The following is a 24,708-nucleotide window of genomic DNA, read 5'->3' on the forward strand; positions in this document are numbered from 1 at the left end:
GTAGAACCCACAGGAAAGATGAAGATTTGTATCTCTAGCTTGCTAAACTCAACGGGCAGAACTGAAAGTAAATAAAGGATTTGTTATTGTAATCTCGAACCAGTAGCAAATCTCAACTTTAGTTGTAATCAGTCGGTGATGAACACTAGGATTGTGTACTCCTTGACTTCTCAACTCAGTAGGCTTATTGTGCTTTATTGAATCAACCTAGTACCTTGCATGCAGAATCTGATAAGTTATGTACCATCAACTGTCTTATGGACTCATTGGCGGATTTTATCTTTTACCTTTTGAGTCTCAGAATGTCCCATTACTAACTCTTATCCTAGATCCCAGTTAACTATTACCTTTTGAGTCTCAAGTTATTAGATAATAGCTAACCATCATTACATAAATGATATTAATTAGCTTAGATTGACAGCTAATATTCAAATTACTTTTGTAATTATCTTTTCCTAGTCACTAATCCTCTTTTGGAGTAAATAGTGATATTCTAGGTGCGATCTTACCCTTTACAACCGCTAAGACATCTATCAAACAAAAAATAATACAATATATGCAAAGATACTGGTTCAGAACAATTTAGCACTTCCCCTACTTCGTCAATATGTCAGGGCTGCCACAACCCTAGCTAAGAGCTTTAGCCGCTCATGCTTGTGAAACGATCAACGTAATTCCTAAAAAGCATGAAATAATATCACAATGATCAACAAGTAAAACCCAAAGCCAACAACTAAATTATCAACCAAAATCAAGAACAAAGTAATTCCAAGATCAAAATTCGAATCTTGGAATCAACTATATGTTTATCTATTTTATCCATCAGAACACCGTGTCCAAAGGCCTAAGCATGAAATATCCCATCATTCTACATCATGATTCTGCTTCTAACCTAGGTCTAAGCTACTCAGGTATACCTAACCTACCTGGACACCAAGCAACTATTAGAGAGGCATGATCACGAGTTTTTAACTTCGTACTAGTGATTTTTTACATGGAATTCATGGAAAAAACATGGGTTTTACCCTATTCAAGCAAGTTCCCTCCACTTTATTGCTCCAACGCCATAAGGTAGTCTGTAATGACCTGATTTTTGGTGATTTATGCGAATTACTTATTTTTATATGATTTTACTACTCTACCCTTCTTCGTGGTTACTTTATGGTATTTTAAAGGTATGGGGATAATTGACACAGTTTCCAATACATTTTGGTGTGATTGTGCGAGATTGTAGTTTTGGTAGTTATAAAGACGTATTAGTTGACTTCTGTCAATATTTATTAATATGTATGTTGGATGGCAAACAGACTGCTCTAATAGATTCGAAACATTGATTTTTTGTTGGTTACATAGTTGGTGTGGTTTTACGGCTTTGGTATCTCATTTCAACACTCAGTTCGAAAAGTTATGAATTTAGATTTTGGAGAGTCAACTTTGTGAAAATGACGTTTTTTTAAAATACTGATATCTCTATTGAGTCCATAGCGTCTAATTTGATTGGATAACTGTAATAGCCCTCTAGATCATTTTTTGTATTTCCGCTCATTTTGTCATTTAGAACTTTTCTGTAGCTGCCCCAAGTCATTTATGACTTGCTGAAACTGACAGTTTGATTGTCGGATAATTCGTTTGATTTTTAGAATTAATTCCTTTCTTTAAATGTTCGCTGGTTCAAATTGACTATCGAGCAAAATCTTAAGATAAACAATCGTCAATTCTAACAGTTCTAACAGAACATAGATTTTGGGTTAGGTGAACCGTTGATTCGAATTCCCAGGCTCCAGACTCATTTGGCCTATTGGGCAACAAAAAAAATTATGTAGTGGACGTGGAACCCACTTTTTTCATTGACTTCCCAGGCTGCTCGCATTTTTTCTCAGTGCTCAAACTTCACTTTTCCTTGTACACAAATGAAGATCGCTTCGTTTTCACTTCTTAGGCTTCCTTTCACCGCCTCCACTACTGGCCACCGCTTCTTCTCCGCTGTCATCGTCGCTGCCGGCCATCACGAAAACCCTAACAATGTGTCAAGGAAGCTCCAACAACCGAACAAAAATCTCCTCAAAGCTCGTGAAACTATCAATAAACATTTCTCTACTCTAGCACCGATTCTTTCTCAGGAAGACAAACCTCACCTCTCTTACGACCAAGCCGTAGGTACCGTGGCGTCTTCACAAGCAAACTTCATGCGCGTTATCGTCCAACATATTCCTCCAGAAAGTTCTGTGGATCCTTCTGGAAGCTTCAGCAAAGGTTCGGGGGAAATTGGAGTGGAGTTGTTGTGTGTGGTGAAGGCTGTGTTGAAGAAGATTAAGAGGAGAGTTTTGGTTGGGGATAAGGTTTTGGTAGGTTCAATTGATTGGGTGGATAAACGTGGAGCTATTGAGAATGTGTTTCAAAGGAAGACGGAGATTTTGGATCCTCCAGTAGCTAATGTGGATCATTTGCTAGTGTTTTTCTCTATGGATCAGCCAAAGATTGAGCCATTCTCGCTCACTAGGTTCCTCGTAGAAGCTGAATCAACCGGAATTCCTCTCACTCTTGCGTTAAATAAATCAGAACTTGTTTCTCAAGAGGTTAGAAATACACTAATACAGATAGATATACTCATTCCACATACACATATGTTGTAAGTTGTGCTAAATTGCTCAAGACAGTGTCATTCCATTAGTTGACATGTTCTTAGTACTTGGATAAATTGAGTTGCTTGCTATTAATATGATTTGGCACTAGAAGATGATCTTTGCTTTTGAATAATAACCTATAGATTAGATGAGCACATTGTTATATCAATCAACTACATCTAGATGCGGGGCGTTGAGAGGAAACCGATGTTTTTCACATAGATATGAACAATTACTAGCCAGTGACAGAAGGTCACCTGTGCTTCCATGAACACAGTCATTTTTGAATAAATAACAGCATAAACAAATGCAGGATATTTCGTTACAATGTACTCCAAACAACTAGAAAAGAACTAACTGAAAAAAAGGAGATCTAAGGCTACTTATTTCTACTAAATGCTACATATTCGTAGCTCTTGGGGAGGAGGGATCTTCAACATTAATATGAAAAAGACTAACCGAAAAAAAGGTTTAGCTGATATCAAATAATCTTGGATGTATAATAGGGAGAATAACCCCTTTGCTCACTCAATTATTGATAAATTTTATTTTTTGTCTTTGTAATATTCAACTAAGCACTTCTAACCTTCAATTAGCTGGTATGTGCACGTTTTGATCCCTTTGCTCGTGAATATTCACAAATTTTCAGAAGTATTAATCATTCCAATATTTAGTTAGCTATATGCTATGTTAAGCTTGTACTTTTACTTCATTTTTGAGGAAAATAGACTTTTAAAAATAGTTCAACTATAGCATATTTGCCACATAAATGTCCAAAAGCACACATTTTAATTAATTGAAATTTAAATTTGTTGAATCATATGTCACAAGGACCAAATCAGAATTTTCATTAATTTGTAGATCAAAAATTACAATTATCTCTAGATAATATTGAATTTTCAAAAGCTTGACCTATTAGAAAAAAGTCAAATGATTATGGCCTTGCCCTTATAATAGTAAGTAATATGTTTAACTCCGAAAAGATAAAAGAGTACATAATGGATTGCTGTAGCTAATGTTCGATCCCAAGTAATTGTGTATAAGGGCAAAGTTGAGGGGCACCAGCATACCCATTTAGCTTTTGTGCATCAGGGGTCCTTGTTTAGTATATGATCATTCTTTCATGGTATATACATGCATATACAAAGAAATTTCCGAGGTTAGCGGGTGCCTCTGACCACGATCTCCTCCCACCTAATAGTTTAGGTACGCCTCTGAATACATCTCAACCCCAACTTGTTTTCATTTGTTTAAATGAATTATTTGTTTCTATCTCACAGTTCAGATCCTTTATCAGCACATCACTATACCTTGGGATGATTCCTAGTGAATACTTGTTAATTTGTTTATGCATCCTTTTACTTGTGTGTTGTCCTTTCTTCTTCTTTGATTTTCTCAACTACTGGTTGCAATGCTTGACATTAGATTTATGTACCATTTCGTAGATTGGGATACATGTGTATTTGGAATTACCTGTGTAATGGGCTAGGATGTGAGGTCAAAATACAATATCAGCTTGTTAGATTTTAAAAGAGTGAACTCAAACTGACGAAAGAGAGAAGCAGAAGAATAGAACACACAAGGAGGATTCTAGATTGTCTATCTAGAAGATGAAAAATGTGTTTTAACTAAGAAATTCTTGTAATACCCAAGCAAGTATTGACTACTTTTTATGTGATTCAGATTTGATACTACTTTCTTCCTTCCTGTTTATATTTTGTGGTCATTTCTCTGACGCTGAAAGCCAGTGATCAACTTCGGCAGGAAATAAAAGCATGGAAATGTAGGCTTCGAAGTTGGGCCTATGAACCAATCTTTTGCAGCATTGATTCCAAGCGTGGACTTGATACACTCCAGTTTATTATGAGAGAACAAACATCCGTCATTGTTGGTCCAAGTGGAGTGGGGAAATCCAGCCTGATCAATGCTTTGAGAGGCAATAAGCACATTCTTCATGCAGTCGAAGAGCGAAACTGGTTTGATCCTGTGGGTGGCCCTTCTTCATCGTTGTATGTTATGTATTACATTAGTTTTTTTTAGAACCCTTTGGTTTAGTGTTCCTTTTCTTTGTTATGATAGCAGATTCTAGGGAGCAAGTGGTATGAAGAGCAACGTGTCGGGGAAGTGTCAGTAAGAAGCGGCAGAGGAAAGCATACAACAAGGCACGTGTCTTTGCTTCCATTGCCTGATGGGGGGTATCTTGCTGATACTCCAGGATTTAACCAGCCTAGTTTGATTGAAGTGACAAAGAATTCTCTTGCACATCATTTTCCGGAGGTGTGTCTTGATGGCACTGCTTCATCTCTAAATTTTGTTTATTTTATTTTACTATATCTTAATCAATCTATATATGTGAATCCCTTGAGTAACTTCTAATCTAATTACTATGGATTCAGATCCGCAAGATGCTTAAAGATAGTGAACCTGCAAACTGTGCATTCAATAATTGCTTGCATCTTGGTGAACCGGGGTGCCTTATAAAAGGTGATTGGGAAAGATATCCATATTATCTTCAGTTGCTTGACGAAATTAAGATTAGGGAGGAATTTCAGTTGAGGACCATTGGAACTAAACGAGAAGGTGATGTTAGGTATGTTCGAAATGCCTCCATACTTTGATGAGATATTTACCAATTCACTCACACACAACTTAAGGTATATCTTAAAAATTTACTTCACAAAGTAAGAAAGACAATAGTACTATTGAGTCAGTCAAGTACAGGAGATGTATGATAAGGTTTCATTTTTTTTTTTTTTGGATAGCCGTGGTGTCCAGGCCAACTTACACGCACTTCGACTAATTCCACGGGATACCTGCCACCTCCCACCAGCAACAGATTCCAGATAACTCTGTCCACCGAGGCTAGAATAGATGGGAAGAATATCACCTAGTGTTTTTGATAAGAATCGGGTTACGTTGATAAACAAAAAATAATGCTGAAGCAAAAACCCTAAGATTAAAGACAAGAAATTAAAGATAGATGAAATTTGAGAATAAATCTCCAATTTCGAGATGAAGTGCTAAGAACCCTAATTGATCTTAGTATTCAAAATTAGTGGATTAAGACTAATTATGATACCAATAGAATCAATTCAAGAACTTATATCCAAAGGTGATCTAGACCCCCTATTTTGAAGAAATTAAAGACAACAATTAGTATAAGACTAATCACCTTCTTTAATTAACTTTAATAGAAACCAAAGATATCAAGTTAAGAATTAATCTTACCTTCTAAAGAATCGTTCTTATAAGGTTGCAAGATAAATCCCAAGTAGCCACACACAAAGGTGTAAATAAGAGAAACTCAATTAATAATAATGTTTTCTCCTTGAAAATAACAAAATCCATCCCTATATATAGGGAAAAAAAACCTATCCCAAATAACATGGTATTGGAATCTACCTTTATCAAATCTAACTAGGACTAGGAAAAAGCTATCCCAAATAGCATGGGATTAGAATCTACTATTATGAAAATAATAAATAAAATCCTAATAGGACTAGGAAAGCATGTAAAAATAATACCACAAATTCTCTCCTAAGAAAATAAGGAAAAGTTTTCAAATTTACTTACAACCCATATGGGCTCAATCTTCTTCCTTTTGGGCTTGGACTTGAATAATGAAATATGTGTAGCACTTTGCCCATTCTTCTCCATAATTCTTGCACTCGTTCTTGGGCTCTTCTTCCATCATAAGCATTTTCTTGATTTCATTGAAGCCCATCAATTTTAATGCAAACGGGCCAGCCTGGATGCTATCATTCCCCTCTTCTTGAAAACAATTCGTCCTCGAATTTGAATCTCGCATAATCAAGATGACATGCAATAGTAAACAACATCCATTACTTGAAAACAATAATGGTAGGAACAAAATAAGATAGTGACCATGCATCCACTTAACCCAACTAATCCTTGCATGTATAAATACACCTTTATAAAGCATGTGGACATCATCATCACAATAGAAAATTATCTTCCTTTTATGAGCACTACAATATTCATGTTTAGATGACGTAGGGAATGATATGTGTCTCTCCAATTTAGCTCTATCAATAAAGTACTCCATTAGGCTTGTTAATGACGTCATAAGCTCCATAAAATATGTATCAAATTTAACACTTTTATGATATAGCCAAGCATCATCAATTACACTTGAAGATTTTTCCATATAACATTTATTCACATAAGCATAGGAGATTTCAAGAAGGTTAGAAGAATCTTTCAATCTCAAAATACAATCTCCATTAAATTCTAAGTAGCTGCTCAAATTCACCAACAAGGAATCATGAATAGGTTCAACAATGGGCATTTGATCACTTGTATCATAATAGTCACGGATTTCCTCATCACTAGTAGCAAACATTTTTTTTCCTTACAATCACCAAGACTTGAGGAGTCATGCCTTAATTTGGTTTTATGTAGCAAAGGAATAATATTGCCTCGTTTTTTCTTGCTCATTAGCGTTACATCTACATCTGCCTTGTTGGACTTCTTGTCATTAGTCTCATCTTGGACAAGTCCAAAATAATTCTCTTTACCTATAACCTTCTTATGAACAAACACTGGCTCAATGGAACATGTAGTTTCAACCACCTTAGTATTAAGTTCATCCACTGAAGACTTTTCAATGCAAACTATTCCATGAGTACCTATAAGAGAATCAAAGCAACTAAAAGTAGTAGGAAGGTTAGAGATAGAATAAGAAATAACCTTACTCAAACTTCCTTGGTTCTCTTTCTCTACCTCGTTATTATCCCTCTCTTTATTACTCATGATTATCTCTACTTTCTTTTCTCTTGACCTCACTTGACATCCCGTTCTCTTCACACAACACAATCTTTCTTCTTTCCTCTCTTGGAATATCAACATGCTCCCCTTTACTCCTATCACTCTTTTCTCTCTCAAAATTTTTCATTGCTTCTTTCACACGTTTGTGATCTTCATAAACTTGGGATGGAGTTAAAGGTACAAGTTTATATTTTCTTTCGTTTAGCTCAAGAGAAACTCTATTTTTCCCCATCATAAATTGCATTCCTATCAAATTGCCAGGAACGCCCAAGCTTGATATGACAATCTTGCATTGGAATTACATCACAAAGAACATTATCAGAGTACCTTCCAATGGAGAAATAAATCATGCATTGCTTAGTCACCTTAAGTTCATAGAATTTATTGTGTTTGATGCATGTATGTTTCAACTTCTCCACCACGTATGAACTTATCACATTAGCATCATTTTCAAAATCAATAATCATAGAGCAAATATTATCCTTTATCTCACACCATGTATAAAAAACACTTCTCTTTAAATCAGTTATGTTCACCTGATTAGGTGGGTTTTGGGTGACCTCTAATGCATTGAGTCGAGCAAAAATCTTTCTAAGTGCCTCGACTATGTCATTGTTTTGAGTCCCAGCATCAGTATTCTTTACGGTGTGGACATCTCCAAAAGTTAAAGAAAACAAAAACTCTCAATTTGACCCTTTTTTTCTCACCCCTCTTACCTTTTTCCACTCAAATTACAAGATTCCTTTAGGATTTATATATTAATCCTACTAGTAACAATCCCTTTAGAAGTGAGATGTAGAGATTAAAAAAAAAATTACCAACTCCCAGACGGATTGGGTTTGGTAGGACAAAGAAAAAAACCAATTAAAAAAATCTAAATTTTTTCCTCTTCTTGGTTTTCCTCCTTGATGTTGGAAAACAAGAAACACAATAAATTTGAAATTTCTTGATCTAAAGCAATCTTTTTTTGTTTTACTACGAAACTCCCAAGAATTATCAAGAATGGAACCTTGATAGAACCGCTCTGATACCACCTGATAAGAATCGGGTTGCGTTGATAAACAAGAAAAATAATGCAGAAGCAAAAATCCTAAGATTAAAGACAAGAAATTAAAGATAGATGAAATTTGAGAATAAATTCCCAATTTCGAGATGAAGTGCTAAGAATTCTAATTGATCTTAGTGTTCAAAATTAGGGGATTAAGGCTAATTATAATACCAATAGAGTCAATTCAAGAACTTAGATCCAAAGGTGATCTAGACCCCTATTTTGAAGAAATTAAAGACAACAATTAATATAAGACTAATCACCTTCTTTAATTAACTTTAATAGAAATCAAAGATATCAAGTTAAGAATTAATCTTACCTTCTAAAGAATCGTTCTTATAAGGTTGCAAGATAAATCCCAAGTAGCCACACACAAAGGTGTAAATAAGAGACTCTTAATTAATAATAATGTTGTCTCCTTAAAAATAACAAAATCCATCCCTAAATATAGGGAAAAAAAACCTATCCCAAATAGCATAGGATTGGAATCTATCTTTATCAAATCTAACTAGGACTAGGAAAAAGCTATCCCAAATAGCATGGGATTAGGATCTACTATTATGAAAATAATAAATAAAATCTTACTAGGACTAGGAAAACATGTAAAAATAATACCAAAAATTCTCTCCTAAGAAAATAAGGAAAAGTTTTCAAATTTACTCGCAACCTATATGGGCTCAATCTTCTTCCTTTTGGGCTTGGACTTGAATCATGAAATATGTGTAGCACTTTGCCCATTCTTCTCCATAATTCTTGGACTCGTTCTTGGGTTCTTCTTCCATCATAAGCCCGTTAATCTTAATGCAAGTGGGCCAGCCTGGATGCTATCAATTTGTTTGTGTTGGGAATTGATCTGAGGCCTTTTGGTGCTCAACCCAACTTCTTTGAACCATTTAGGTGCTCAACCCAGCCCATTTGTTTCTAGGTTCTTTAAAGTATGTTATATTTTTCTGTAATTTTAATATCAAATATAAAATTTGAATTTTGCTGTGTATGTTTGTTGACCAAGTATTCTTATGGCGGGTTTGCTTAAATTTGACATTGGCGCTTGTGAAGCTTTTCCATTAAAGGAAACTCACACTAAACTCTACAAGTGCATGTTGCTATCCGTGAATCTCCTGCAGTTTTAATATTTGTAAATTTGCTGATGATACTTTTAGAATGAAGTGCGGATAAACACTTCCTTGAGATAATTATATAGAAACTGAGATTCCATACGCTTTGCGACATAATTATCACACCGCATAATCCAATGAGAAGGATTACATTTCTGCACGAATCAAAGATGGTAAATGTTGAAAGGACATTTTCCTCAGCAAAAACTTGTAATTGTGTGGTTTTCCTAAACTTGTTTTCATCGAAGTACTTGAACAATTTATTCATGGAAGGGGTACCTATTGTCTATCAGAGTACTGTAAAACTAAGTACAGCAATATAGCGACTAGCCTACTGTTATGGTTTTTTGTGCTCCATTTCCTACTCTTCATTTATTTTATTTCTATAATCCTATTGTTAATCCATTTGCCTCAAATGGTAAATATACTTCATCTGCGGGTGATGCAAATCATTCTACCCCCCATCCCTAAAGAGAAGTATTTATTTAATACATCTTGCAGGTGCAAAATAGGAGACAAGGGAGTTGTGCAAGCAGAACCGCGGCTGGAGGCCAAGAAATACAGGAGACAGTCTCGTAAAAGAGTGAACCAGTCATTACTAGATGAATTGGATGAACTCGATGATGAAGACGATACACTGGAGGATGACAATCCTATTCTAAGAGCAATGAGGGAAGAAAATCAATAGAAAAGCTAAACAATTCAAGAGTTCTGAAATTTTCAGTAGTTCTGCATGCATCCATTACACCTCAATCCTTCTTGGTTTGTAAATAGTGATTTTCTAACATCTTTTCCTGAGCCGAGAGTGGTTGAAGGGATTGTTAGATGTTGTAGACAACAAACGCTCTAGTTGGCACTGTTTCAACTCTCAATGATGTGAACCAGTTTAAACGATGGTGGAAGCTAACACGAATTTAGAGCAGTATATTTAATAAAATGGGGGGTGGGGGTGGGGGTGGGGGTATGCATTTCCTTCTGCCGCTAATCTTTCCATGTGGCATCCTAATGAGTGGTGTGATATCGGTATCCTTTATTCGTGTCTGAAGTTGCTAAACGTACCGCTTTCAGCATATTACGAAGTCCTATGTAGGCTGTATTGGAGTTGCCTCATCTTTTTCAGTTGGATGTTTGTCATGTTCTCAACCTTGTTTCCTAGCGAGTGGGGCAAATGGATGTCGGACAGATAGCTGCATCCGTTGGTGTCGGAAACTCACTGGTAATTGTTTACGAAGGTGTTACCAGGGTATCTTGGAACAAATAGATGCGTTCTCGATTTTTCTTCCATGACAAACTCAAATAAAAAAAGCTGTGGCTGTGGAAGCAACAAAAAAGGAAAAAAAAAAGAAACAGAGAAGTAGATGTGCTTTGCAAGATTTTTTTGTTTGGTCCTTAAGAGAAAAAAGAACTTTTGCGCTGGGTATAGCTTGTAGAAACGCCACAGGAAGCTATTGTCGTAGGTCAAAGCTTCAAGATTTGAAAACTGAATTTAAGTAAATAGGCTTGTTTTGAGTGGGTATTGCTACAAAAGATTGGGTATATATTTAGAAAATAAATTTGAAATTTATGGTGATTTGATGTAATTTTTGAGGTGTTTCGGATGGAATTGATACTTGAATTCAAGAAAAAACCGAACTCAATTCTTTTATAGTATTTTATAGGGGTGTATTATTTACCTCTTATAATTTTATATTATGTTATATATTGGGTGTATGTTATTGTATATCATGTTTTTAATATTATTGTATAAAAAATAAAACAAAGTTTTGTATCTAGTTATATATCAGAAATGTAATGTTGTATGCCAAATGTTTAAAAACAATACTATGGTAAGAAAATGGGCAAATAACAGAAATACTCAAACATAAAGGGGCTATCTACAAAAAAACTCTCAAATTAATTACAAAACATATCAATGAAAAAAAAATCGACTGTATATTAGGCGTGTGTATCTCAGATACATAGGTCAAGTTGCGTGTATATGAGATATACAATTGTATATCTGGGATTGTGTATCTAGGACTGTGCATATGAAATAATTTTAAGCTTTGTGTATTTGAAAATAATTTTAGCTTTGTATCTTAGATATTTAAGTCCTATGTATATATGGTATCTGTATATTTGTGCGTAGATACAATTCCAAATCTCCCCCCCTAAATTTTTTGATGAGCTTCCACGGAACCATCACTCATAACCCTAAGAAAACCACCATCGTCCTCTCTCTCTTCTCCTTCACTGTTATTTCGATTAAACTTTGGCTAGAATACGGTATTTTATCATCGGAGATCCATGAATTTCCGACGAGACCAGATCTATGAATTTCAGCAAGAACGGATCTATGTTTGTGATTTCATCAAAGATGATTCTTCGATGAGATCTAACAATGACGGAAAAAATAGAATGTGTTGGCGTTTCATTGGTTGTTGGTTGTTTGGGTCTATTTAGTGGTGGGGGTTGTTGTGGTTTCGTGGTCGGAGCTTGGTCGGCCTGTGGAGAGGAGTGATGACGGAAAGAGGAGATCTAGTTGGTTGTTTTGAATTTCGGCATAAACAAACAAAAGGAAATGAATGGGGTTGTAGACTTCATGTCACGACTCGACTCCAGGCCTGGCTGTGATGGGTATCTCAAGCCCACCATGGACTGGAGACCACCCCTTGCCTAACCTCAAGAGCATAATAATAATAATAAAGCGGAAGCCAATCAAACAGTAATAAGAAAATGAATAGATAACTCAATAGAAAACTAAGAGTTAAAAAAACAACCAACCCAGACTTGTCCATAATAGCCTCTAAAATCAGAATAACATATAAGTTAGGACATGCCCTCGACTAAGACCAAAAAGAATCCAAAAGTAGTAAGTCAATAAAGAAAAAATAATGAAATGATAAGGCCTTCCAAAGGATAGAGGCTCACCAGTTCACAGCAACTCAACAGACGTGCTCAACTACATAACGCTACATAGGAGCACAAAAAAGCCTTCATACCCCATATCATGAAACGATGAAGCGTCCTAGGACAGTCAGTGGAATAATGTAACTCACGGAAAGTGATAAAATAATGTCATATCCAAAAGCAGTCAAAACCACATACACAGAGTCATATATATATATATATATATATAGGATGCCGAAATAGGATTAAAGGTCATGAACATTAGAATTTAAACCATCAACCTGAACTATGTAGCTCGATCCATCCTAAAGGCACCTATGGGCTATATGGGTTCAACTTTCCTTGTTAAAAGAGCCCCAGTGCATTTTAGCTGCATGAACCGAGAAAAAATTGAGGAAAAACTAAAGCCACCAACACAATAACCATCTCAAAATATATATATCAAGTATGCACCAAGCACATGGTCATATAGACCCCCAACGGCGGAAAACGTGGTTTATAGTGTTCGTCTCTTTGGGACGTATATCTTCACAATGAACTACACAATTCCCTATAAGCCCAAATTAAAATAATCTGCACATAAACCAATCCATTAAACCAGGAATCATTCATTAAGGCATTTGCCACTTGGTATCGTCATACCATTATGCTTGCAAGCTAAATTAAACATGCCAAACCAATTCATATAACTACACTGACTCCCAAATTTCATTTAAAATCCAAACAGTGGCCAACAAGGCCATTCAAATCCATTTTTATATCCATTAATACAATGCATTAGGTTCAAATACAAGTTAAACCATGCAATTTTTCTATATTCAGGACCAAGTTTACAAAGTGGGTTGAGGTTAATGCCAATTCTAAGCCAAAGTTCATCCAATTTGGGAAAACTCATGTCCCCCATTTCAATCATTTAAACAGTACATCAATTCAATCCCCAAAAGATCAATTTAAAGCATGAATAATCAATTTAAAAAATGGGACAAGTAATTTAATCAGTAACAACAAAAACCCCTCAACCCAATTTCAAAATCCACAATTTAAATAATATGAAAATTTATACGATCAATGCCACAAAGTAAAATTTAAGTTTAGGGAGAGAAAAATTCCTGAAATACACAAGAAATTGAAGTCAATTCAAAGTTTGGATCCCGAACGATGAATTCTCTATGAAACCCTTGAATATTCTTGAATTTTGAGTTTGAGACAGAAAAAGAATGATTTTATCTTTAAAAACTGAAGACAATTGGGTTATTTTATGTTATAAGGTCGTACAAGGGGTAAAAAGATCAAAAGACCCCCACCCAAGTGAAAAAAATAAAAATTGGACGAAATTAAAATACTGGCATGGGATACCAATATCGCGGAGGTTAGCCTCCATGCCACGCCAATATTACAGGGGTTAACCTTTGTGACACAGTCTTATCACAGACTCTCGCTTCCTCGGGATCTCAAAATAACCTCGAACCCCTTATAAAAAATCCAAAACTTTTCCAAAACATCCTTTTAACATTTTTAAACATAATTCAAGTCAAAAATTGATATTACGCAGGCGGGAGGGTCAAAAATAAAATCATCAAAGTCTTATGGGGTCTTAAATTTCATCGGAGCTACATCGTGGTTGTGAAGCAATAGTCTGACTTCACCTGAAAAAGAGGGAAAAAGGGTTGATAATTGGTAGATACACATAATTTTTTGTATCTTAGATATATCCAAAGTTTGACGTGTTAATCTATAATACCCCTTAAGATTCTTGACACGTTTCTAGCTCCTAGACACATGTTTAAAGGGGTCCAAGGTTTTAATTTCACACTAAGTACAAAAGACTTAGCCATTTTAACATTTCAAGAATGTGAACATTTTATTTTCGGCCTTCCCAAGTCTGAAACATTGATTGTTGAGTTGAAATGTGTCTAGGGATGTTAAAAAGGTCATCCGGGAGAGTTTTAGAATTTTTGAAGAGGGTTCGGGGTGTTTTTGGATCACAGAGATAGAATACCTATGCGATTTGGGCGTGTCACAGAGGATGGACCTCCATAATACATGACGTGTCACGGAGATTAGTCTTCACGATACACGTCGTGTCATGGAGGCTAGTCTCCGCAATAGCCTCCGTGCCATGAAGGGTATTTTTTCCTATAATTTTAAGTAAAGTCCAAGGGGGTATTTTAGTCTTTCCTCCTCTTTCCAAACACTTAATTCACAAATTAAAACCCCAAGATGGGCATTAATTTCCCCTTTCCTCATCAGTTATCATACGTAAAACTCATCCCCATTCCCAAGAACATAATTTCAAGCTTTCTTTCCAAGGATTCAACTATTCAAGGTTCTAATTCCAAGATTTTTATTTAAGGATTCAAGAAATTAAGTTATGTGGGATATTCATCAATGGGTTCGTTCCAACCATTGAGTCCCAAAATCCCCTTTTGTTCAAGTATGAACTTCTTATTTTCTTTTATGAAAATATCAATGTTAATTATGAATTTAATCCATGTTTTCTTAGTAGTTTTAAATTCAATCCATACCAATATGTTTTTTCATTTGAATTATGTCATTACATACTTTGAATTTCAATCACCCATATCATATTCAGTTGACACCATGTTAATTTATTAAGTAATGAATTAAACCATGTGAGCATGTTGTCCTCCTGAGGTTAACACATCCCCATATTTAAAATTCATGGATTTTATCAGTTTAGTGAGATGTACTATGTTTTAGGTCTCTAATTAATGACTTTCTACTAGTGTTTTTAAATTATGTTATTGTAATTAAAGTCTCATTCAGTGCTGGCGGTTAAGAACACCCGATACCTATACGTTTACTTGTGTTTCAGACTTTCAAGTAATAAGTCAGTGAAATCCTGATCTATTATCAAACTTAGTTTTCTATGATCATGTTGAGCATTATCAGTTGTGATATCGAGTTGACTTTAGTCAGAACTAGTATTAGTTCAGCTCCTACTAGCACCGAGTAAACCCAGGGATGGGGGCTCACTTGCTAGTAGAGGGTGTGACCTTTAGTAGCAGTCCTTAAGTTCCAGAACTTTGTAGCCAGTGTAGGTTTTAAGAGGGCTTCCTGCCAGATGAGGGTTGACACTCTCTTAGAGGCACCTGTCAGTAGAGGGTGACACCCTATTCCTTTGGGACAACAGTTTAGTGGATCCACACAACTAGTATTAATACCCGTGCAAGGTACTGACACCCTTCCAACTAGGGTTACAGGTTGGACCCCGATTAACTCAGATTGGGACATTGTTAATTACATGATAGCCTCTACAATTTTAGTTTAGTACTCAGGCTATGTCAGTATAGGATTGCATGACCAAGTATTTCGTTTATCAGCTATTCTGTCAGTTAGTTTTACATATTATCTCAGAATATATTTTACTTGTTCTTGCATTCTTTTTACATGTTCATAAATCCATGTTCAGTATCCATATGTATTTTCAGCTAGTCCTTATCTCACATCCCAGTACATTTAAAGTGCTGATCGCATACTTTCTTTTACGCTATATTGATTTTGCAATATAGGTTCGAACACTCAGTTCCCCGATCGCCCTTAGTCAGCTCAATTCTTTTTAGTAGCAGTAGTGGTGAGTCCTCATCCATCGAGGATAGGATATTTTCAATTACTTTCAGTATTTTACTTTATGTTCAGTCAGTCAGAGTAAGTCGGGGGTTTGTCCTATCAACTCCTTACGTCTTAGAGCTTTCAGATATTCAACTATATATTTAGATATTAAGATTTATTTCCAGTTTTATTTATCAGTAATTTAGGCGTGTTGGTATTTAAATTAGTTCAGCTTCCACATATGATACTTTATCATCATTTTACTAAGTGCTCACAACAGGTACCAGACCATGGGTTAGCTTGGGGTCACTTGTGGCCTTAAGCACCGTGCTACGACTAGTGGATAGCCTCAGTTCATGACGAAACTTAGTATTAATATGTATGGTTTTAGAGTTTCCTAGGGTGGCTGAAAGCCACATTGACTAGAGACTTGTGTATGGGTATGAAGTGCACTACACTTATGGGCAAGAGGCTATGAGATATTTTAGAAAAGTTTCCCTTCTTTTAGGATTCATGTCGTGCAAAAGAGAATGAGCTCTATTGAATTTAATTTTTCTAACTCGTACTTCATCCTTTGATAGAAAATGCCTTCCAGAAGAAACAACGGAAGAAGAAATGGGGGTCAACCAACACTACCACTTTTTAGGAAGATCCCTTGAACAAAAATGTTTCCCACCCCGAATTTAGGGCCATTTTCACAGCTTTGGCCCATTTTGTGGCTGCTCAGAATAACTAGCAAGGTATTGCTCCAGCCAATCTAGTGGTGAATACAACTGCAGCTAGAATTTGAGACTTCACTCGGATGAATCCCCCATTCTAGATCCAATTTTGAGGAGGATCCACAAAAGTTTATGGATGGTGTGTAGAAAGTGATAGACATTATAGGTGTCAATTTTAATAAGAGTATTGAATTAGCTACTTATCAATTACAGGGAGTAGCTCATACTTTGTTTAAGCAATGGAAGAAGGACAGAGGTGTTGAGGCAGGACCTATTAAATGGGAGAAGTTTGCCACGACCATCTTAGATAGGTTTTCCCATTAGGGTTGAGGGAGGATATGGTTCAAGAGTTCATAAATCTAAAGCAAGGTAACATGAGTCTGAAGGAGTAATCACTCAAGTTTACTTAGTTAGCGAGGTATTCTCCGACTATGGTGGCTGATTCTAGGTTCAGGATGAGTAAGTTTACGTTTGGTGTGTCTGACAGTGTAGTCAAGGAGTATAGAACAACCATGTTAATTAAGGAGATGGACCATTCTAGGATGATGGTTCATGCTCAGTAGATTGATGAGGAAATCTCAAAGAGAAGGAATTGGAGAATATGAGTGCCAGAACAGGTAGCTTCAAATTTTCTCAGCCAAGGTCGAAAGGTGGTAATTGTTCTCAGTTCTGCTAAATTTGTTTAGCTCTAGCCCTATCTTTATCCAGTGCGTCAGTGCCTAAGTTCAGGTAGGACAGTCGGGATAAAGCGCCAAGCTCTAAGTCCCAAGATAGTATAAACAATGGTTGCACCTATCCACTTTACATGAAATATGGTAAGCATCACTAGAGAGAGTGCAGGACAAGTAGTGATGTGTGTTTTAGATGTGGCAAGCCAGGCCATAGGGTTAGGGATTGCCAGTAGTTAGCCAAAAAAAAGGATGTTCATCAGCAGGGTCAGTTAAACTTTTTATCACATCCAGTAGATCGTCTGATTCAGTATGGTGCCACCTCCTGTGCCACCAGTGGGTATCGTCAGAACCGACTTTATGCTCTCCAGACTCGGCATGATTAGGAGAGTTCTCCTGATGTGGTTACGGGTATGTTACAAGTCTTCCACCTTTATGTTTATGCATTCTTAGACCTCAAGGCTTCACTTTCCTTTGTGACTCCTTATATAGTTGTAGACTTCAGTTTCAGTACCAAAATATTAGTAGAGCCTTTCTCAATATCTACCACAATGGGTAGTTCTATTGTAGCTAGACGGGTATACAAAAATTCCCTTGTAATAGTGTCTCAGAAAATTACTTCAGTTGAATTATAGAGTTAGAGATAAATGATTTTGATGTCATTCTCGATGTGGTTTGGCTCCACTCATGCTATGCTTCAATTGATTGTAGGAATAGGATTATCTAATTCCAGTTTCCTAATGAACCCGTTATTGAATGGAGAGGTAGTACATCAATGTCTAAGAGTTAGTTTGTCTCCTATCTTATGGAAAGAAAGATGATATCCAACGGATGTATTTACCATATTGTCCGATTTAAGGAATCAAATTCAGAAACTACGAGTCTTGAGTCAGTTCTAGTAGTGAATGAGTTTCCAGAAGTGTTCCCTGAAGATCTTCTTAGAGTATCTCCCAAAAGGGAAATTTACCTCGGAATAAATCTCATCTCAGATATTCAACCTATCTTAATTCTGCCTTAAAAATCACTCTAGCTAAGCTTAAAGAGCTAAACAAACTATTTAAAGATCTATCAAATAAGGGTTTCATCAGGCCTAGCATTTCTCTATGGGGTGCTCCAGTTTTCTTCATGTGCAAGAAAGATGGTTCTCTTAGAATATGTATCGACTACTGTCAGTTAAATAAAGTCATAATAAAGAATAAGTATCCTCTCCCTAGAATTGATGACTTGTTGGACCAACTTCAGGGTGCAAGCTATTTCTCTAAGATAGACCTCAGATCCTGCTAACATCCACTTAGAGTCAAAGAATGTGACATCCCAAAGACAATCTTCAAAACTCGATATAGTCATTTTGAATTCCTAGTTATGTCTTTTGGACAAACGAATACTTCTGAAGCTTTTATGGACTTGATGAACAGGGTGTTCAAGAAGTACTTGGACATGTTCATCATAATCTTCATAGATGATATCCTTGTTTATTCCCATAGCAAAAGTGATCATGTAGATCATTTAAGGGTTATATTATGGACCCTTAAGGATCATTAGTTATTCACTAAGTTTAGTAAGTGCAAATGTTGGTGGAGATCAGTAGATTTCTTTGGTCATATCACTTTTTATGATGGCATTCGAATTGATCCTCAAAAGACCAAGGCAGTAAGAAACTGGCCTAGAACCATCTCTCCATCAGACATCAGGAGTTTCTTAGGTTTAGATGGTTACTGTAGATGGTTTGTTGAAGGATTTTATTCTATTACTTCTCCCATATCATAATTAACCCAAAAGACAGTCAAGTTTCAGTGGTCAGATTCCTGCGAGAAGAGTTTTCAGGAGTTAAAGACTCGACTTACTTCCACTCCAGTCTTGAATTTACTAGATAACACAGATGGGTTTGTAGTTTATTATGATACTTCCAGAGTTGGTCATGGTGAGATAAGGTCATAGCCTATGCCTCTTGACATCTTAAGCCCCATGAGAAGAATTACCCAACCCTTGATCTTAAGTTGGCAACAATTATTTTTTCCTTAAATATTTGGAGGCATTACCTTTATAGGGTTCATATTGATGTATTTATGGATAATAAGAGTTTATAGTATGTGTTCATGCAGAAAGACCTAAATTATTGTCAGAGAAGCTGGTTGAAATTATTGAAGGACTATGATATGAGTATGTTGTATCACCTGGGTAAGGCCAATGTAGTGGTTGGTGCCCTTAGTAGATTATTTATGGGAAGTGTTGTTCATGTCAAAGATGATAAGAAGGAGTTAGTTGATAAGGTTTATCAGCTTTCCAGGCTAGGTGTTTGGTTAATTAATTCAGACAAAGGTAGTATATGGGTTTAAAATGGTTCAGAATCTTCATTGGTTGCCAAAGCAAAAGAAAAGCATGATAGAGATCCTATTTTGGTCAAGTTAAAAGAGGCAGTTAAGCATCAGAAGGTTAAGGTTTTCTCCCAAAGAGGAGGTAGAGTGCTTTATTATCAAGGAAGGCTATGTGTTCCATGTGTTGATGGTCTGAGATAGTGGATATTAGATGAATCACATGGTGCACAATATTTTATTCACCCAGGATCCACTAATAGGTATCTTGATTTGCGGGAAATCTATTAGTGGACTGGTATGAAGAAAGATACTATAGTTTTTATGGCTAAGTGTTCGAATTGTCAGCAGGTTAAAGTTGAGCACTAAAGGCCTAGTGTTACACTTCAGGAGTTTAGTATCCCCACTTGGAAGTGGGTGGTGGTGAATATGAATTTTGTGACAGATTACCTCATATGCATCATAAGCATGATTCAATTTGGGTTATTGTATATAGAATGACCAAATCATCCTATTTTTTGCCAATTCATACTTTGTATTCAACTGAGGATTATCCTAGACTATCTTAGGGAGTTGGTAAAGTTACATGGGGCTCCATTGACTATCATTTCAGATAGAGGTTCTTAGTTTACCTCTTACTTTTGGAAGGCTTTTTAGAAGGGTCTTGGTACCCAAGTTCATCTTAGTACAATTTTTCATCCTCAAATAGATAGTCAGTTAGAGCGGACCATTCATACTTTATAGGACATGTTGAGGACTTGTGTTATCGACTTTAAGGGTAGATGTGATGGACACTTACCTTAGATTAAGTTTACCTAAAACAACAACAATCACTTTAGTAAACAGATAGCTCAGTATGGGGCTCTATATAGAAGGGGGTGTAGATCTCCTATTGGTTGGTTTGAAGTAGGTGAGGCTGCTATGATAGGGCCAAATTCAGTGTATGGGGTGATGGAGAAAGTTTAGTTAATCTGAGAAAGGCTGAAGATATTACAAAGTCATCAGAAATCTTATACAGATATGAGGAGAAGAGATCTTAAGTTTAATGTTGGTGACTTGGTTTATCTAAAAATTTTGCCTATGAAAGGGGGGAAGAGATTTCACAAAAAATGGAAGCTTAGTCCCCGCTATGGTGGCCCATATAGGATTTTGAACCATTTTGGAAAGGTAGCTTATGAGTTAGAGGTGCCTACAGATTTATCTTTAGTGCATCCGCTATTTCATGTCTCTTTGTTAAAGAAATGTATTGGTGACTCATCTTCTGTTGTTCCTTTAGAGTGTGGATGTGAAAGATAGTCTCTCCTACAAAGAAGTCCCATTTGATATCCTTGAGAATCAGACTCATAGGTAAGGAATAAAGAAGTCCCTTTTGGTAAGGTTCTATGGCGAAATCAATCCGTTGAGGGAGCTACTGGGAAAGCAGAAGCAGATATGTGAGCCAAGTATCCCTATCTTTTCTCCACAAATTCAGATCCAATGTGAGGCAATGGTTTTCCTTAAGTTATTCTCTCGTTTTCTATATCAGCTATATAACCATCCTCAGGTCATATCATGCATTCATAAAATTAGTTCAGTCCATGTATTAAAATTAGTTCAGTCTATGTATCCTATTTCACAGTCTGTTATTTAATCATTATTCAGTTTACGATCTTAGTTTTTTTAGTATCTTAGCTTACACAATTTCATTTGGGGATGAATGATCCTAAGGAAGATGTCGTAATACCCCACAAGATTCTAGACACGTTTCCAATTCCTAGACATATGTTTAAAGGTGTCCAAGGATTTAATTTCACACTAAGTACAAAAGACATAGCCATTTTAAGACACCAAGAATGTTAACATTTTATTTTTGGCCTTCCCGAGTCTGAAACATTGACTTTTGAGTTAAAATGTATTTAGGGATATTAAAAAGGTCATCCAAGAGAGTTTCGGAATTTTTGGAGGTGGTTAGGGGTATTTTTATAGCACGGAGGTAGAAACCTCCGCTATTTAGGTGTGTCACTTAGGCTGGACCTCCACAATACACGACGTCATAGAGATTAGCCTCTGCAATACACGTTGTGTCACGGAGGCTAGTCTCCATGAGAGCCTCCAGCCACGGAGGCTGTATTTTCCTGCAATTTTAATCAAAGTCCAAGGGGGCATTGTCTTTCCTTCTCTACCCAAATACTTAATACAGGAATTAAAACCCCAAGCGAGGTGTCAATTTCCGCATTCCCTATCAGTTATCATACAGAAAAACCATCCCCATTCCCAAGAACATAATTTCAAGCTTTCTTTCCAAGGATTCAACCATTCAAGGTTCCAATTCCAAGCTTTTTCTTTAAGGATTCAAGAAATAAGATATGTGGTGTATTCATCAATGGATTCCTTCCACCCATTAAGTCCCAAAATCCCTTTTTGTTCAAGTATAAACTTCATATCCTCTTCTATGAAAATATCTATGTTAATCATGAATTTAATCCATGTTTTCTTAGTATTTTTAAATTTAACCCATACAAATTATTTTTCCCCATGTGAATTATGTTATTACATGCATTGAATTTCAATCACCCACATCATATTCAGTTGGCCCCAATGTAATTTAGTAATTCATGAACTAAACCATGTAAGCATGTTGTCTTCCCAAGTTTAACACATCCCCATATTTAAAATTCATGGATTTTATCAGTTTAGTGAGATATATTATGTTTTGGGTCTCTGAATCATGATTTTCTACCAGTGTTTTTAAATGATGTTATCGTACTTAAAGTATAATTTAGTTCTGGCGGGTTATGAATACCCGATACCTCTATGTTTACATATGTTTTAGACATTCAGGTAATAAGCCAGTCAAATACTAATTTTATTATCATACTCAGTTTTCTATGATCATGTTGAGCTCTATCAATTGTGATGTCCAATCGACTTTAGTTAGAACTAGTGTAAGTTCAGTTGGTAGTAGGATTTAGCACCGAGAGGGTGTGACAGTATTAGTCCCTAAGTTTCAGAACTACTTAGCCAGCGTAGGTTTTGAGAGGTCTTCCTGCTAGATGAGGGTTGACACTTACTTAGGGGCACCTTCCAGGAGAGGGTGACATCCTAGTCCTTTGGGATAACAGTTTAGTGGATCCACACAACCAATGTTAGTAACCATGGCAAGGTACTGACACCCTTCCAACTGGGGTTACAGGTTGGACCCCGATTAGCTCAGATTGGGACATGTCGGTTACATGATAGCTCTCATAGTTTCAGTTCGGTACTCCAGCTATATCAGTAGAGGTTTGCATGATCAAGTATTCAGTTTATCAACTATTCAGTTAGTCAATTTTACAGATTATCTCAGCACATGATTTACTTGGTCTTGCATTCTTTTTACATGTCTATGCATCTATGTTCAGTATCCATAGGAATTTTTAGTTAGTCTCTATCTCACGTACCAGCACATTCAAAGTATTGATTGCATACTCTCTTTTGCACTATATTGATTTCACAATATAGGTTCGGATGCTTAGTTCCCCAATATCCCTTAGTCAGCTTAGTTTCTCTCAGCAGCAGTAGTGGTGAGTCCTCATCTATCAAGGATAGGATATTTTCTGTTACTTTCAGTATTTTACTTTATGTTCAGTCAGTCGGAGTTAATTAGGGGTTTGTCCAATTAACTACCCGTGTCTTAGAGGCTTTTAGATATTCAGACTAGATATTCTTATTTGTTTTAAGTTTCATTTAGTTATCAGACATCTTGGTATTTATATCAGTTTAGCTTCCGCATATGATACTTCATCATCATTTTACAAAGTGCTCACAGCAGGTACCAGACCATGAATTAGCTTTGGGTCACTTGTGGCCATAAGCACAGTGTTACAACTAGGGGGTAGCCTCAAATCATGACATTACCTGATTAATTCCTCTGGTATATCTTATAATTATTGAACTTTGGTGAAGGTGCTTTGTAATTAGGGGCCAACATCTGGACTTTTTATTATTTACGATGAAAAGTTTAAATACTTGGGTACCTGTAATGGTAAAAACATTTTTTTATTAGGAATTGGCTATTGTGTTTTTTTATGACCCAATATCTCAGGTCATGAAGACTTCTACTATACCTCACCAGTAGGTAAGCCAATCTTATAGTTCGAAACTGCTAGTAACGACTACTAAAAGAATGAAGGGAAGAATGCAGAATAGATGTAATAAAAGACTAAGATACCTAAGATAATCCCAAAACCTGGTGTAATTAGTACTAGAGCTTCTAACATAAGAAGGATGCAAATGGGGTACTAATTGAATATACAGATACAACATCTCTGAATACAACATAGAGACTAGTCTAGTACATAAGAAGGAGTATAGTAATACTCCAAATGTCAGGAGCTCACTCTATGTCTTCGAACCATGGCTACTTCACACAATGCACAAGATACCAATGATAACCCGTACTATGATCTGCAGGCTACAGAAGTATAGTATGAGTACCAAACACGTGGTACTCAGTATACAACTGCCGATTAAACTCCAAAAATAATGCAAATATACATAACATGTAAGCAAAAATGTAAACTACATCCAAATATCTAACTACTATATCATAAAGCTAATGAGATAATATGAATAAACTATCCTATTCATATCTATGAAACAACATACTAAGGATAAGGAGGTATTAAGGATGAACTATCCCATTTTATCCATACTCAGGAACCTCAACACTATACAGTATATTGCCGGCTTATATAAGAATTAAGAGCAAAAAAATATATACTTAAGTATACAAGTTCAAGGAATGAATATACAATCTGAATAAACAAAGGAAGAAAGGGATATATGATAATAACATAGATACATATAGATAGATATACATATGTACATAAACAAGGTCAACTCGAGGTACAACCTAAATCATCAGAATGACACCTTAATACTTCGTACTCACAACCGAAACTAGTGCTAGTGTACTCAGGGTTATAATTTATATGTCTAATCATGAAATAAT

General features: G+C 36.0%; 1 protein-coding gene across 2 annotated transcripts; it reads left to right on the forward strand.

The window, feature by feature from the left end:
• Positions 1-1,685: 1,685 nt before the first annotated feature.
• LOC107847931 (small ribosomal subunit biogenesis GTPase RsgA 1, mitochondrial) lies at positions 1,686-10,500 on the forward strand. 2 transcript variants are annotated; one of them, XM_016692536.2, is made up of 5 exons: positions 1,686-2,576; positions 4,389-4,610; positions 4,707-4,901; positions 5,021-5,214; positions 10,077-10,500. In XM_016692536.2, the coding sequence occupies exons 1-5, from the start codon at positions 1,911-1,913 to the stop codon at positions 10,261-10,263; spliced, it is 1,464 nt and encodes a 487-aa protein (XP_016548022.1). In that variant the 5' UTR covers positions 1,686-1,910; the 3' UTR covers positions 10,264-10,500. The 2 variants fall into 2 exon arrangements, with proteins under 2 accessions (XP_016548022.1, XP_016548021.1); XM_016692535.2 differs by having other exon boundaries at positions 1,737-2,576; positions 4,704-4,901.
• The last annotated feature ends 14,208 nt before the right edge of the window (positions 10,501-24,708 follow it).

Source organism: Capsicum annuum, chromosome 11 (assembly GCF_002878395.1).
Source record: "Capsicum annuum cultivar UCD-10X-F1 chromosome 11, UCD10Xv1.1, whole genome shotgun sequence".
Classification (NCBI taxonomy): Eukaryota; Viridiplantae; Streptophyta; class Magnoliopsida; order Solanales; family Solanaceae; genus Capsicum; species Capsicum annuum.

Excerpts from the sequence above, each read along its gene's own strand:
- LOC107847931 (XM_016692535.2), top strand. The coding sequence starts at position 1,911 with ATGAAGATCGCTTCGTTTTCACTTCTTAGGCTTCCTTTCACCGCCTCC. Across the intron at positions 4,611-4,703 it reads AGCGAAACTGGTTTGATCCT|CAGATTCTAGGGAGCAAGTG; the intron begins GTGGGTGGCCCT and ends TTGTTATGATAG. Across the intron at positions 5,215-10,076 it reads AAACGAGAAGGTGATGTTAG|GTGCAAAATAGGAGACAAGG; the intron begins GTATGTTCGAAA and ends TACATCTTGCAG.